The sequence below is a fragment of the Oryctolagus cuniculus genome, chromosome 6 (genome assembly GCF_051225735.1).
Source record: "Oryctolagus cuniculus isolate XC-2025 breed Fujian yellow rabbit chromosome 6, ASM5122573v1, whole genome shotgun sequence".
In the NCBI taxonomy this organism is placed as follows: Eukaryota; Metazoa; Chordata; class Mammalia; order Lagomorpha; family Leporidae; genus Oryctolagus; species Oryctolagus cuniculus.
Genome location: NC_142872.1, coordinates 84,380,380 through 84,393,936, shown reverse-complemented (window position 1 = coordinate 84,393,936; position 13,557 = coordinate 84,380,380). Strand labels below are relative to the sequence as shown.

Below are 13,557 nucleotides of genomic sequence, written 5' to 3'. Positions count from 1 at the left end.
TTAATCCTTTTTGATTATATATAAAAATATATCTCAACATTACATATAAATAAAAGTACATATTCTGTTCAGGCTTTTTCTAGACATATTGTGTGTGTATGTATGTGTGTATAAATGTGAAAGTATATTTTAAATACAGTTTTTTGGTCCTGCCTTTTGTAACCTAATATTAGATCTTGAAGTATTTCCCATAATGTTAGACATTCTTCAAAACCAAGATTTTTTTTTTTAAATTACTGTATCATATTCTCACACATATAAGTTATTTCAAGTAATTTTATTTAATATCGGACATTCCCAGCATTTCATTTTTATGAGAATTAATTAGAACTTTCTGTGAGTGTTTAAGTCGCTTCACTTTTTCCTATTATGAATGTAATGTTTCCTTCCAAAAGCAAAAACCAGAAAACTGTAAAGAAGGAATTAATTTGGTATTCCGCCACACTGATAATAATCGTTCATCTTTGGGTCTGTCTTTCCAGTCTTTTTCTGGGCTCTGCATGTGTCTACCTACAGTTCCTTTTGAAATGAGCTGATAAAATAAATAAATCTTCCAGTGTTTAGGTAACTGCCTCGTTTTGACTCTTAGATGAGGCAGTGTGTATGTGGTGGCTGATGGTATAGGTTTGTGCTCCACACCCACGTCCCTGTGTGACTGCAGAGATGACGTGAGCTCCGTGGGCCGTGATTGTCTCTTCTGTTAAAGGGGCATACACAAGTGCGTGTTGAGGACTGAGTGAGTGTGAAAAATGAATGCATCTAGCCAAAGGGTAGAACAGTGGGCAGGTGCTGGGCTGCATTGCTGTCACAATTTCCATAGCTTAGAGTTAAGTCAGGTGAATTTTTTTTCATATTTAGTATTGCAGAAACTTGGAAAAACTGTTTGGATGGTGCAACAGATTTTAAAGAGGTAAGAAATGCATAAAGTTAAGGACTCACTGGGCTTGGGATTTCAAACTGCTTTAAAAAGAATTTGTTGCTATTTTGTTTCTCTTCAATTTTCAGTTGATTCCAGAATTCTATGGTGATGATGTCAGCTTTTTAGTCAATAGTCTGAAGTTGGATTTGGGAAAGAGACAAGGAGGGCAGTTGGTTGATGATGTGGAACTTCCTCCTTGGGCTTCAAGTGAGTACCATCTTGGAGGTACTGTGCACCAAGTAGTGCACTTTCTGCTTCATTAATTCATTGCTTAATATTAACCATGTAATTCTGTCTAAATGAGACAGTATCAATCCTGTTCCAATGTCTGAGTCTATGATGTTAAAAATATAGGTGTGTATTTAAGAGACCAAAATGTAAGAATGATTCTTGCTACTTTTTCCCCTAAAAGACTTATATTTGACATGATAAACAAAAATGTCTTATTAAGAAATATCTACCCCTGTTGCCTATCCTAGAAGTGTTATCTCCTTATGGATAAACAAATGGGAAAAAATGGAGACCCTGTGATGTTTTGATTGAGTCTAATCTGCTAGGTCCTGAGGACTTTCTGCAGAAGAGCAAAGATGCATTGGAAAGCAGTTATGTGTCTGAGCACCTCCATGAATGGATTGATCTAATATTTGGCTACAAGCAAAAAGGGAGTGATGCTATTGAGGCCCATAACGGTATGTACTAGTCATGAATATTTCATTTAGCATTTGGTGAAAAGATGAGGCAAGAGCATTGAAGCTTATTTTTTCAAAAGTAGCATCTTAAATCCAAAAACAGTACCCACTGGCCCCGTGACCCTCAATTACATACAGAGTTAGGAGGAAGGAGTGCTGCCTAAACAATACCAGCATCACTAAGGCCCCAAGAGGCCTTTTTCTGAAGTCTTATTTTAGCATAGGCATCATCACTCAGAATCTGGGAAATTGGTTCCAGGACCCCACACAGACAGCAGAGTCTACTTATGCTCAGGTCCCTTAAATGAAGTGACACAGTATTTGCGCAAGACCCACGCACATCCACTCATATACTTCACATCATCACATTAGTTGTAATACCACATGCAATGTAAATAGCCTGGAAATAATTGTTCTGCTCTGTCGCTTGAGGAATAACGACAATAAAGTCTACCTGCGCTGTGCAGGTGCAGTATTTTTCTCCAGTTGTTTCCATGATGTGATCAGCTGGGTGCAGAGGGCCAACTGTGTTCTCCATCTTCTCCAGTCATCTCAGTTAAAACTCCATCAGAGTACGCTAGACAGTGACCTCAGTTCTTGGGAAGGACTCCAGAGATTGCTTTTACTCGAAGGGAAAGAAAGCCGCAGCAGTATACCTCATCTCCAACTCAGTGCTTGTCTGACTTCAAGAGTCTCGGTGTCAGTGACAAGGAAATGGAGCTGGGAATTCAGACCTGATTTCTCAGAGTGGAATCGATGCTGTGGCTTGTTAATGCTGATTGAGAAATACACTCATAACAGGTTACCCAACCTGCCAATTAAATTACTGTTCATCAAAAGGTCATAATCCAAGTTGTGAAGATCACTAAGTTCAATATTGGTCTGCTTTGCAAAGTAAAAAACAATTTCTTTGAACACAAGCTTTGAGTTTTGAGCTGTTTAAATTCTGAACAGAGTATATAACTAAATAGTACATCTCTCAATAATGCTTTAATATGTCTCTTTCAGTATTTCATCCGCTGACCTATGAAGGAGGTGTCAACTTGAACAGGTACTTCCGTGTCTACAAGGAATTGTGAACTTGAGATATAAAATACCTCTTCATCTGAAGTAGTATGATACTTATGTGAGAATGTGGCATTTCAGAATGTGTTGTATCTTGTTTTCCTCATGATGTTAGCTACTGCACCTCAGAATATGGTTGAAAGATCTGTGATGAGATTCTGCCAATAGCTGCTGGCCTGTTGTTGCTGTCACTGTTTGAGGGTTCACTTCCCCCGCTGAATATGTGCTTCCTGGTAGCTTGAATCTGGTGACTCACTACATGATTTGCATTCTGTCCTAAAGCATCGAGGATCCTGATGAGAAAGTGGCCATGCTCACCCAAATCCTGGAATTTGGGCAGACACCAAAACAGCTGTTTGTGACACCACACCCTCGAAGGATCACTCCAAAGTTTAAAAGTCTGTCTCAGACTTCCAGTTACAATGCTTCTATTGCTGATTCCCTGGGTGAGTTTTGTAAGAAGGCATGGGAGCACCTTGTGTTTCACTGTTGCAATTAAGAGGTCTCTGAAGAGGAGGAATCCAGGAACTCTTGTGCTGCTAAGGGATGATTGTTTTCATGTTGTTCTCCCAGAAACAAACCCTTAGGGGAGTCAAATCACTTTTATTTTCTGGTACTGTAATATGGGTAAGACTTGGCTGTGTGTGTGTGTGTGTGTGTGTGTGGTTCCCTTGCTTTCCTATGGTTTTCCAAGCTGGTGTTTGATTCTCTGCTATATGCCTTTTCATACTTACAGTCTTGGCCGTGGCTGCTTTAACAGTCACTGTCAGCCCTACTTTTCCAGCAGTGACTTCCTCCATCCCTGATGCTCCTCTTCTGTACCCACATCCGTGTTCACTCAAAGCATCATGTTTTCTATTTGATTCTGTTTTCTTATGTAACACTTGACAGAGTCACAAGGATATTGCCTCTGTGCCAGCCATACACAAAGTACTGGAATGAATTTGGCCCAATTGTTGCATCTAGCATGTAGAAAGATGGGAGAGAGCACACGGCTCCATGCAGTGATCCACATTTTAGATTGCATGTAAGACAGCTTCCACTTACGAGCTTGTAGGATTGTGCACTGTGGAACCTTGGAGCAGAGTCACTTAATTTCCTCTTAACTCCAGTTCTACTAGCAATGCCAAGCACATCCATGCTTCTTAGGCACACACAGCTGAGCACTCTCTCAAGTGTGGACGAATAGCTTTCTGGAGCTGTGTGACCCAGGGTAGCTTGGAGTGCTTAAGACAGTGCTCCACAGGGCTAAGTCTGCAGACCATGGGATCATCTTGTGATGCTGTTTCAACCCCTGAGCTGCTTAGTCACGAGGTCTTAACCGTTCTCATGTGATTGTTTCCAAAGGGCGATTTGTCCTCCTCAAAGTGGCAGTGAAGGGATTACCTAGCTAGTCCTGTCCAGAAGCCCTTGCAGTAACTGATTGCAACTCTGCCTTCACTTCAGAATCCAAAGTGCTACATTCTCAGGTCCCTGTCAGGGTTTTGTAAACACTCCTGACCAGGAAAGGGTTACTCAGTCTAGTGTTTCCTGAGATTCATAAATTAGCAGCCAAGTGACAACGTTGCAAATATTTTTAAAAGCATACAGACTGGTATGCAAAGATAAATCTTTCTGTGCACTATTTTTCCTCCACTGACATGGAGCTGCCCAACAAGTAACAATTCAAAGCAGTCCTATTTTAGTGGGCTGCTTTGTTTTCTCGGCTGTTTTGTTAAAAATAGACAGTACTATGGATCTGATGTGGGTGTGTGTTAGCAATTTAGTTGACTCACTTAGTGATCTAATGTAGTCTCTCCAGGTGAAGAATCTTTTGAAGACTTGACCGAAGAAAGCAAGACACTAGCCTGGAATAACATCTCCAAACTGCAGTTGCATGAGCAGCACAAACTCCACAAGGAGTAAGTGTGCCTGTGCGTCTCAGCAGCCTGGTGTTCAGGTGGAAGTCATGGTCTTGGCACGGGGTTGAATAGTTGTAAACTGAGTCAATGGGGAGATTCCTTTTCAGTGTGGTCTTGATTGTTGTTTATCCCCCCTATCCCAAACGCCAAACATCTGCAGTGGTCTGCCACTCAAGTCCATGGAACAAGGGCAAGTTAGTTGAGCACAGAATAATGTGTGGTGGCTCACCATGCTGTTAACTTCTGTTCACATCTGCAGATGGCAGATAGTTTCCTGCCTCTCTCACGACCCCTTGAGTACCTGATGGTGTGAAGCCATGGTACACCCTTCTCCAGTGATGAGTTTACTCCTAATATAGGGGGAAATGCATAGCCTAGAAAAATGATACCAAACATGGGAACCTGTACACACATGGACACACGAGTGTGTGTGTATACATATTACATGTAGTATATGTGTCTGTGTATATATACAGATACATATATATGTATCTGTGTATATAGATGTATGTACATATTTATATGGTTGCAAAGTACACATGAATTTTTAAAATAGTTCTTCAAAGACATTGGGCTTCTGCCAGACCAGGGGTATGTGAGTGTCCCGACTCCGTCTTCTGCCACTGAGGACGTTCGGGTATTCTGGGGCAGAGGCTTGAGAAGCCTGGTCCAGGTCCAGCCCATTCCGTCAGAGAAAGAAAGTGCAGGCCCCGGGGATCAGGCTGCTGTCTGCCCCCGGCCATGCCCGTAATTGACATTCTGGGCGTATGTGTACCATTGCTGTACCTGGACTAGGACTTGCTGGTCTGTCTGAGACGCCTGTCTCCACTCAGTACAGCCTCCTGGCCGGAAACAGCTAGCCCCGCCTCATTTGTTGCAGCTATTCTTTCCTCAGCGTCTCTCAGTGGCACATGGAAAGGGACACTAATGAAGACACAGATGAGTCTTTGATGGTGTGAACATAATGCTTAACGAAGCCTGCGTGTCCTTTAAGAGGATACACTAGAACAGACAGTTAAGTCTTCACTGGACGGACGCTGGTAGATGAGAGTCAGTAATGCAGCAGGTGAAGCCACTGTAAAGAAGAGTTGCAGACAGTTTGGTGATGGTTAAGTGAAGAAGCAGCATTTCCCGATTGTCAGAAGAAGCTAAACATGGACCATGGCAGCTGAGGGAACTGAGAGCAAGGATGGTCTGTAGCCACAAGGTACTCAGAGCAAAGTTCAAGGTTGCCAGGCGATCATTTAGTGGTGGCAGGTGTGTCCAGGGGTAGACCCAGCAGACAAATGGTAAAGAAAGTAATTGAGAGAACTTGGTGATGCACAGAGCAGGCGTGCCAACACAGGGTTGATGGTAATTTATGAAACTTTGTTTTTAACAGGGCAGTCACGGGAATAGCAGTCTCCTGCAATGGGGCCTCAGTCTTCACAACGTCACAAGGTATGGTTTCCTGCCTGGCAAGTGGTTTAACTGAAATCAAAAAGTCCAGGCTTCTTCACTCAGGCCAAGGACTGGACTTGCATGTAAAATTAAGTTATAACAATTTATGTATGCCGTATTACATAAAATGTCATCAGATTCACCAAAAACAAAATGCCTTTCTGGCGGTGGTAAGCTTTCCTAAAATGAAAAGAAGAGCCTCCTTCCCCTCTCTTCTGTGTTCTGGTGCAGTTAGGACCTTTCCTTCCTGCTGCCATGAGAACGGGTGCCAGCTCCACCTTCTGGGTCTGCTGGACCGGAGCTGAGAGTGGCAGGTGCCATGTCAGACACAGGCTTAGGCTTGTGTGCACGTGCAAATGCAGATTTGCTCTTGCATTTTCCAGTTTTGCCATTTAATGTATATTTTCGGGTGATTTTTTTTGGTAGAATTGAGCTCAATTGAATATATTAATGTGCTTATACATGGTAAAAATTATAGAAGCCGCTACAGTGCCAAGCTAATAGGACTTCTAACAATATTTTAATTGCTACATTGGAATTTGGCTATCTTGATGGGGTTGTTGTGTGGCAGCACCTTCATCCCATATTGGAGTGCCAGTTGAATCGTGGCTGCTCCACTTCTGATCTAGCTTCCTGTTAATGTGGCTGGGAAGACAGTGGATGATGGCCCAAGTAGTTGGGCTCCTGCTACCTATGTGGCAGACCCGCATGGAGTTCTAGGCTGCTGGCTTCCTTCTGGTCCATCCCTGGCTGTTGTAGGCATTCTGGTAGTGAAGCAGCAGATGAAAGAGCTCTCCTCTATCACCCCCCTCTCTCTCTCCTCTGCCTTTAAACTAAATATATAAATCCTAAAAAAGAATTTGGCCATCTTGCTCTTAAACAAAAATAAGCACAATGCAAGCCTTGCTCTGTACACTGTTGCTTTCCCTAGAAATCTGTGTAATACGTAATTTACGTAGGTCTTGTCCCTTCCATGTTCAGACCCTGTGCTGGTGCCCTGGAAGGTCCGGAGCTGAGAAGGGTGGTGTGGTCCTGTCCTGCTTCCATGATGAAACAGCCGGTCTGACAGAGCTGATAGCTCTTTGTAGTGAGGCTACCTGTTTTTAGTGCTTATCACAGCAAACTATGTTCTGTATTCATTGAGTTAAATGATCGTATCTACCAACACTTCAGCTGCATTAGAGTTGCTACTCGGAGGTTCTGATGTCGCGGTTTCACTTCCAAATAGTATCTCAGATTTGATACAATAGAGTTGTCTCAAAGTACAGGAAAATAAGCCTACAGGTGACCAAGAGGAAGTTCACCATAAGGAGCCACGTGTGCCCATCGGGGTCCCTGGGGTGGTGTTCTGGTAGAAGAAAGCTGAGGTTTTCCAGTATTTCTGCCAGCAGGTTTGCCAGCCTCGTGGCACCTGACAGCATGCCTTAGCATTAAGCAGAGCCTGCGCTGGTGGCTGGATTTGTCTAGCGTCGTTTGTTAGATTCCCGCTCGCTTGTACTGTCATGACCTGGTAAGCCCTGAGTTTTATGAGCATCAAGGCTTCCCATCTCTCAAGCTTTTTAAGCATTATATCGCCTCTGGGTGGATTTACACAAGAGAGGGGTGTTTTAAAAATCCCAAGTTTTTGTTTTTTTCTGTTTCTTTCTTCCCACAGTTATATTTTCACGGTTTGTCCTTCATGTATGTGTCCTGTTGGTCACCCCAATGTGACATTTCTTCCTCAGATACACGTTTAGGTGTGCATCATTCATGGAACCCAGAACCTACGAGAAGAGCTCTCAGTGAAATCTTTTTTTTTAAGGTTTATTTATTTGAAAGGCAGAATGAGAGAGAGCAAGCGAGAGAGACAGACGCACACAGACACCGTCCAGATGTCCACCAAAACTGAGACAGGGTCAGGCCTGGAGCCAGGAGCCAGGAGCTCCATCTGGGTCTCCCACATGGCTAGCAGAGATGGAAGTACTGGTGACATTCTCTGCTGCTTCCCAGTTGCATTAGGCGGGAGCGGGATGAGCAGCTGAGGTGCCAGGGCCTGAGCTGGCGCCCCGAGACGGGATGTGGGCATCGCAAGCGGTGGCTTAACCCTCTGCATCGCTCCTGCTCCATGGCCTTGGTGTCTGAGCAGTTGTTTTGAAGAACTTGTAAAGCTTCCTGTCATTTGTTCATTCTTACTTTATTATTTAGAAAGCTGGTAGTTCTCCTCTATAAAGGCTAACTCATTGCAGGAGGACTGAACTATACCTTCACTGGACTACTTGTTTAAAAAAGTATCGCCAAGGTCTTTAATATTAAAATGGCTATTTTCCTCTTTGTTAACTTTTAGCTGGTGTCAATTACCAGGCTTATTTGTGCCTTCTGTCCTCATGCCAACCACATACCAGTGCTGGGTTTTAAGTGCATTTTCTTGTCACAGAGTTGCAGATCATACAGTCTTGCTATCAGATGAGGCTTCAGATCATGCAACCCCAGGTCTCACCAGAATTTTATTTCCTGTTGGCCTCCAGGAACAAGAAGAGCAGCTGTTCTTTGACATTTGTAATATTTAGGAAATCTTTCTAATGTGTGTTTTCTTCTTATTAGATTCTACCTTGAAGATGTTTTCTAAAGAATCCAAAATGTTACAAAGAAGTATATCATTTTCAAATATGGTGCGTTCACTTTTATTATCAGTGTTGGGCTAGAAATTCATGTAGTTTGTTTTATACACATGCACAATGGTGTTTTATTTCTCCCAAAAGAAATGAGTTTATTCCTGTATGGTATCTACAGAATACTATAGATTACTATAGAATACTATTAGATTACTTGAAAATTCCATTTAAAACATTTTTCAAGTTGCCTTTCTCAAACTATTATTATTTCATTTTTAGCCACAAAAACTTGAAGAGCTATTCAAGTAGTAAATCTTTTTTTTTTTAAGTTGTCGGATTAAATGTTTATGTGCTGCTTAGATCTCTTGAACATGTTACTTAGTGTGTAGGAAGACCCCTAATGTGAAAAACCAATTCATCTAAAAGAACACATTTTGTTTTTCACATAAATTGTCTAGAACTTTTTTGAGATTAAAGAATTTTGGAAGTTTCCCTTATCCTCTGACGTCTGTAATCCAGCGAGGGCATTTTCACTCTCGAGGGCACTCCCTGGCCCTCCCAGGGTGTTGGCAGGAGTCCCTCCTGCCCAGCTCAGGGAGGCCACCAGCACCCAAGAGTCATCAGGCTTGGCCAGAATGTGTTGACACACTTGGCCGTTTCTTCTTTGCTGGGGAGGAAACCCTGCATCAGGAATTAGCCAGCTGAGAAAATCTGGGTAAATTTGAAGAGCACCACCATCACGAGAATTTGGTCATTAATTCTGGGGGCTGGGATTTAAAAGCTAGAATAACCATGGGGGGAGTAGGGATTTAGTAATTATCGGTAATCATTCACGCCGAATCATTTGTATTTCAGGCTTTGTCATCTTGTTTACTTTTACCAGGAGATGCCACTGTCATAAGTTCTTCTTGGGATAATAACGTGTATGTATCTCTGCATGCCCCTTTGTATTTCCACACGCAGGATAGCAGCCTGGGTGCCCGTGAGGTGTATCTGGCCAGATACTGTGTTGTTTTCTAAAGGAAACAAACATTCTAAAGGAAAAAAGATGGGGATAATATTGTGGAGTACTTATGTGGTTATCTGAATCCAGTAATTTCTCCAGTTGGAATCTATTTTTATCTGAGTTTTGAATTGAGAACATATTGGTATAATTAAATGCAACCAAGTAAATTATAATTCCCAGGGGCCTTAGTAAGTGTAGCATTAAACAATAAACTATTTCTTGAATGTGTGTTTAAGAGTCTTAAAACCAAGCTGGAATACTGCTTTACTAGTTCTCATTTTCTTTTAGCTATTTCTATTCCATCGCATTTGGAAGGTGCCAAGACACATTGATGGGACATGATGATGCTGTTAGTAAGATCTGTTGGCATGACAACAGGCTATATTCTGCGTCGTGGGACTCTACAGTAAAGGTTTATTTGTAATTTTTAACTTCTAGTGCTTGGACATAGAAATATCGTCAACTGTGCAACTACCTGTTAGTGCATTGTGACTTCACTCTTTTTCACAAAGTGTGTAATATGAGGATATTGAATATTGTTGCCTTTGTTTGAAAAATTATGAGCCTCTAATATAGTAGCTGCACATAATATATGGCATGATTTCTGCACAATGTGTTCTGCTAGATATTGAATACATTCTATAGAAGAGTTGTAGAGAAATATACAGGAGCAGCCCCTCATAACTGACTTGATTGGAACAAGCAGTTAATCAGAACATGTCAATTTAAAGTGAAGAATCATTAAAAAAAATATCTTATTTAAGCTTAAAACTTGCAAATGCACTCATTCATCATTGTTTGATCTCTGGCTTTCCTGTGTAAAACACATCAGTATTCATCATTTTCAGTTTCCAGTAAGAACTTAGAAAAAAGCAAGAACCTACAACAAACAGAATTCCCATTGGAATTCTTCAGGGTTTTTTTCCTCCATTTTTTAGATAAATTACTTGCCTGACTTAATTTTAGTACATTTTTTGGTGGGGGACTTCTTTTCTGAGTATTCTCAGAACATTTATAGACACCACCAGGCTTCTGCACTCACATTTCCTTAGTTCATACAATACTTAAGTCACATAATTCCAGCAGCAGGTGCAAGGATGGAAACAGACACAGGCACCACTGACTGTGAGCAAGCTCACCTGGGATGGAAGCAGGGGATTGGGCAGGGGGAGCTGGAGCACTGTCAGCTTAGCTTCACTGGCAAGTGCGTCCAGTGGAAGCTGGTCAAGAGGGTTTTTCCTGAATGCATTGGAAGTGATTTTATATTAAACATTGAAAATACCTTCTGCACTGTGTTTATCCTAGGTGTGGTCTGGTGTTCCTGCAGAGATGCCAGGCACCAAAAGGCACCAGTTTGACTTGCTGGCTGAGCTGGAACATGACGTCAGTGTGAGTACCAACTAAACAAACCGTGGAGAAAGCGGAGTGGAACACTCTGGGGTGGGAGTGGGAAGGAAGTTCTGGATTTTGTTTATCCTTTTGCTTTTATTTTGTTTAGTGCAGATTAGAGTTCAAATTTCAGATCTGTTCTTTGATTTGGTTCTTTAGGTTCCAAGTCTTCCATTTTTTTCTTCCCTAGTTAGCTTCTTTGCACATTTCCTGAAAATCAGATGCCATCCAAATAATTTCTAAAATATTTCTGAGCATGCCATTTAATTTTTGGATAGCCTCAAATTATTTGGGCAGGTGATGGGTAGCCCATCATATTCCAGGTGTTCTGACCCAGATGGTGGAACTGACCATTTCTTATAGGAAATACCATCCTGTAGTTGAGGGCAGGGACAGATGGCCAAATATACGTGACCTGCTGGCCAAGACAGCACTTAGTTCTCCGTCTCTTTTCACTGGGTCACCCCACTGCCTCCTAGGCTGTGGTTTACACGGCTCTTTCCCCTAGAGAGATTTGCATCTTAATTTTCATGGTCTTCAGATTAACTGAGGTTGAGAAATAGCAATTCCAAGATGGTGTGCAAGTGTGACTGTGAGAGCCCCTGCCCCATGAGCCCTCAGAGGTCCTGGGTCCACTGGCTGCTGCAGGCAGTTTGGCACTGCACTGCAATCTGGTACTCAGTTATCTTTCTGAGATGATCAGTTTAAGACTATTTTGAAACAGCATTACATTTACCCTTACATTTTCATCTCTCTCTGTATTCACTAGCCTATGGAAATTTTTACTGTATCTTGAAAGAAATTATTCAGCAGGATGATGCTGAAACACATGAGCGTTAGCTGCATCGGCATGCTGCACAATGGTTTAATCCATACTATTTAATCGCGTATTTAGTCAGCCTAGGGGAACAGAGCTGGTGATCGTGAATCTAAGTGGAAGATTTATCACTGTTTTCTTCCTTAGGTAGATACAATCAGTTTAAATGCTGCAAGCACACTGTTGGTTTCAGGCACCAAAGAAGGCACAGTGACTATTTGGGACCTCAGTACAGCCACTTTATTGCACCAGATTCCATGCCATTCAGGGACTGTGTGTGATACTGCTTTTAGCCCAGGTAGGCCTTATCCTTTTTTTTTTCTTTTGTTTGTTTTTAATGATTTATTTGAAAAGCAGAGGGAGAAATAGAGCAAATGAGCAAATGAGCTTGCATCCACTGGTTTACTCCCCAAATGGCCTCAAGCCAGCAGCATGGAAATCCATCTGGTCTTCTACCTGGGTACAAGGGCCCAAGTACTAAAGCCATCTTCTGCTTTCCCAGGTACATTAGCAGAGAGCTGGATGGGAAATGAAGCAGTCAGGAATTGAACTGGTGCCCACATGGGCTTAACCCATGCACCACAACACTAGCATGGTATTACCTTTTAATGTAGCTATCAGGTAAATTGGAATTTTAAAAAGGTTTTTGCCTATAGCTGATGCTGCTTCATTCCAAGATACAAATGCTTTAAAGTACACTCATACTGTAAAAAATGGAATAAACAGATAAGTTTGGTGCAAAAAAACTTGAAATCCATGAATGAGCCTTTGTACCTGATAGAAAAGCAAGGTAGATATTGTTTGATTCCTGAACTGATTGAAGAAGTTAACTGAGAAGACGTAAATGAACTCAGACCTGAGGGTCATCTCAGTGTGTTGGAGAGGCACAGAGCCTTTCAGTGAGAGTACAGTTATTGCTTAAGTACAGGGAGCTCACAGAAAGGGAGTGGAGCAGGCCACTGGACTCGCAGGTACCATCTCAGAATCTACTGTGCACTGCGCTCTGAGGCTCGCGCCTGAGGCTGTCTCGCCCCGTGTTGCAGATAGCCGCCACGTCCTCAGCACGGGAGCAGACGGCTGTCTTAATGTGATTGACGTGCAGACAGGGATGCTCATCTCCTCCATGACGTCAGACGAGCCCCAAAGGTACGGTTCCTGTCTTGCCACATGAAGAGGCCTACAGACGCGTTCGTGATCACTGCACTTGGCCTGATTTGGCCGGCTCAACATGGCCCTTCCTTTGTGGTGATGGAATGATTTCTAAATTATTCCTGCAGGTGCTTTATCTGGGATGGAAATTCCATTTTATCCGGAAGTCAGTCTGGTGACCTGCTCGTCTGGGACCTCCTTGGAGCAAAAATCAGTGAGAGAATACAGGGCCACACAGGTAGGCAGTTACCACAGCTGTCCTCTTCTGTGGGCCTAGGGTCCTGAGCTCGGACTGCCTTTTCTATCACAGAGCGCTCTTGTTAGGCAGAAAGCACCCCGTGTGTTCTCCCTGCGGTAAACATTTCCTTCTGTCGTCATGGTTGGCTAGGTGAGCCGCCTCGGGGTGTAGATTTGTGTTGACAGGTACCTGACTCAAAGAATCATAATATGCAGTAAAATATATGTACATATATAATACAGCAAAAAGACACAAGTAATCAATGAACTCTGAGGCTTCCTCAGAGTACCTCCTTGTGTGTGTGCTGTTGCGTGCTCTCTGATGGGTAAGGCAGATGTGTGTGAAAGTGTGAC

General features: G+C 42.6%; 1 protein-coding gene across 9 annotated transcripts in view; it reads left to right on the top strand.

The window, feature by feature from the left end:
• NSMAF (neutral sphingomyelinase activation associated factor) overlaps positions 1–13,557 on the top strand; it is a 65,917-nt gene that overhangs the window by 51,099 nt on the left and 1,261 nt on the right. For 6 of the 9 annotated variants that reach the window (XM_008255557.5, XM_051844493.3, XM_089335267.1 and 3 more), the window contains 14 exons: positions 859–910; positions 1,006–1,126; positions 1,477–1,608; positions 2,617–2,659; positions 2,956–3,119; positions 4,466–4,574; positions 5,956–6,014; positions 8,595–8,662; positions 9,461–9,528; positions 9,900–10,023; positions 10,917–11,000; positions 11,965–12,115; positions 12,861–12,963; positions 13,095–13,204. In XM_008255557.5, coding sequence (XP_008253779.3) covers positions 859–910; positions 1,006–1,126; positions 1,477–1,608; positions 2,617–2,659; positions 2,956–3,119; positions 4,466–4,574; positions 5,956–6,014; positions 8,595–8,662; positions 9,461–9,528; positions 9,900–10,023; positions 10,917–11,000; positions 11,965–12,115; positions 12,861–12,963; positions 13,095–13,204 — 1,388 coding nt within the window. The remainder of the gene's footprint in view (positions 1–858; positions 911–1,005; positions 1,127–1,476; positions 1,609–2,616; positions 2,660–2,955; positions 3,120–4,465; positions 4,575–5,955; positions 6,015–8,594; positions 8,663–9,460; positions 9,529–9,899; positions 10,024–10,916; positions 11,001–11,964; positions 12,116–12,860; positions 12,964–13,094; positions 13,205–13,557) is intronic. The other 3 variants (XM_051844491.3, XM_070075060.2, XM_089335265.1) reach the window with 1 other exon arrangement.